The sequence below is a fragment of the Nestor notabilis genome, unplaced genomic scaffold (genome assembly GCF_000696875.1).
Source record: "Nestor notabilis isolate BGI_N333 unplaced genomic scaffold, ASM69687v1 scaffold23868, whole genome shotgun sequence".
Taxonomy (NCBI): domain Eukaryota; kingdom Metazoa; phylum Chordata; class Aves; order Psittaciformes; family Psittacidae; genus Nestor; species Nestor notabilis.
The window spans coordinates 25340-27061 of NW_009941809.1; the positions used below are offsets into that span (position 1 = coordinate 25340).

General features: G+C 57.0%; 1 protein-coding gene across 1 annotated transcript in view; it reads left to right on the forward strand.

Annotated features, from left to right (window-relative positions):
• Positions 1-1715, forward strand: part of PADI1 (peptidyl arginine deiminase, type I) — a gene marked incomplete at its 3' end in the record, with an annotated part of 10474 nt that extends 8759 nt beyond the window's left edge. The window contains 5 exon segments of the mRNA XM_010021080.1: positions 213-357; positions 605-698; positions 788-867; positions 1390-1515; positions 1611-1715. Of these exon segments, the coding sequence (XP_010019382.1) occupies positions 213-357; positions 605-698; positions 788-867; positions 1390-1515; positions 1611-1715 (550 nt within the window).
• Positions 1716-1722: the final 7 nt, after the last annotated feature.

Consider the following 1722-nt stretch of genomic DNA (forward strand, 5'->3'; position numbering starts at 1 on the left):
AGGTGTCCCTGCCCGTGGCAGGGGGTTGGAGCTGGATGATCTCAAGGTCCTTTCTAACCCAAACCATTCTGTGATTCCTCCTGTGTTTCCCGTAAGAATGGGATGTGCAAATGCACCTTCTCCCCAAGGCACGACGTTTGGGGGAAGGCTGGAGGTAAATCTTGGGGTGGGGTATGATGGCCACCCACTTTCTCCTTCTGCCGGTGCTCCAGGGCCTCCGGCCGGCGGATGTCCAAGGCTGTCAGGGATTTCCTGTATGCCCAGAAAGTGCAGGCACCGGTGGAGATCTACTCGGAGTGGCTGAGTGTGGGCCATGTGGATGAATTCCTCACCTTCGTCCCAGCATATGACAGGAAGGTACCAACCCCTGGAGCCATCCCTGCTCCTGCAAATGCAAAGAAAAAGCCCTTTTGCAGTTGCTTGTCTTCCCTCCTGCTACTGGGTGAGGCACCTTCTTTTTGGGGTGGTTTCCCTGGATAGCATCCCATGCACCCTGTGATGCCTGGGGCTGGCTTTGGGATCAAGTGTGGTGTCTCTCTGCAGGGTGGTGGGATAAAATATCTCACCAACAGCAAAGTGATTACTCCCAGACTCCCTCCCACAGGGTTTCCGGCTCCTCTTGGCCAGCCCCAACGCCTGCTACAAGCTCTTCAAGGAGAAGCAGAGGCAGGGCCACGGTGAAGCTACACTATTTGTTGGTAAGGACGTCAGCATCCATGTGGTGCAGCAGGGACCACCACCATCCCTTCCTGGGGTCCCTAACCTCTCTGCTCCCATCCCCATGCAGGGCTGAGGAACGCTGAGAGGAAGAGCATCGATGAGATCCTGGCAGATGAGCCGCTGAAGAATGACAACAGGCACGTGCAGGTGGGTCTCTGCAGCCGTGGATTTGGGTGCGTTTGCTTTCTCCATGCTTGCATGTCACTGCTAGGTGATTTCTGGATCCAGGGAGCATTTTGGGAGATCCTGGGGAATAGCAAGAAACTGTGGCCTGAGTTGCACCATGCAGCGTGAAAGCAGGCAGGCAAGAAGAGCAGCTATGAAGGAGCAGGCACCCTTGGGTGCTGGGTCACCCCAAGCTCTTTGTCCCACTGGGAGATCTTAGAATCATAGAATAGTTTGGGTTGGAAGGGAGCTATGAAGCTTACCTACTCCAACCCCGCAGCAATGAGCAGGGACATCTTCAACTAGATCATGGGAGATGCCCCAGGTGACTGCAGAGATGTCAAAACCAAAGGTTCCTCGAGCTGGAAATGGGTTCAGGAGTGGGATGTGACGGAGCAGGTGAGGATCCAGGCAGGATGCAGTGGGGCACACAGGGATCCATGCATGAGATTTGAGGGGTTGGGCTGGCCAGGGGTGGCAATTCCAGGTCCCCTCTTTCCACAGCGCTGCATCGACTGGAACCGTGACCTCTTGAAGCAGGAGCTGGGCCTGAGCGAGCAGGACATCATCGACATCCCCCAGCTCTTCATCCTGAGGGGCTCCCGCGCGGATGCCTTCTTCCCGGACATGGTGAGACCGCAGCACCTCCTCCCCTCTTTTTCCACCCACACCTGATGTAAACACCCCTTTTGGGTGGAAAACACTGGTTTTTGGTCTGGCTGCAGGTGAACATGCTGGTGCTGGGCAGGCACTTGGGCATCCCCAAGCCCTTTGGACCGCAGGTGGGTGGGCAGTGCTGCCTGGAGGAGCGGGTGCGGGCGCTGCTGGGGGCCCCCG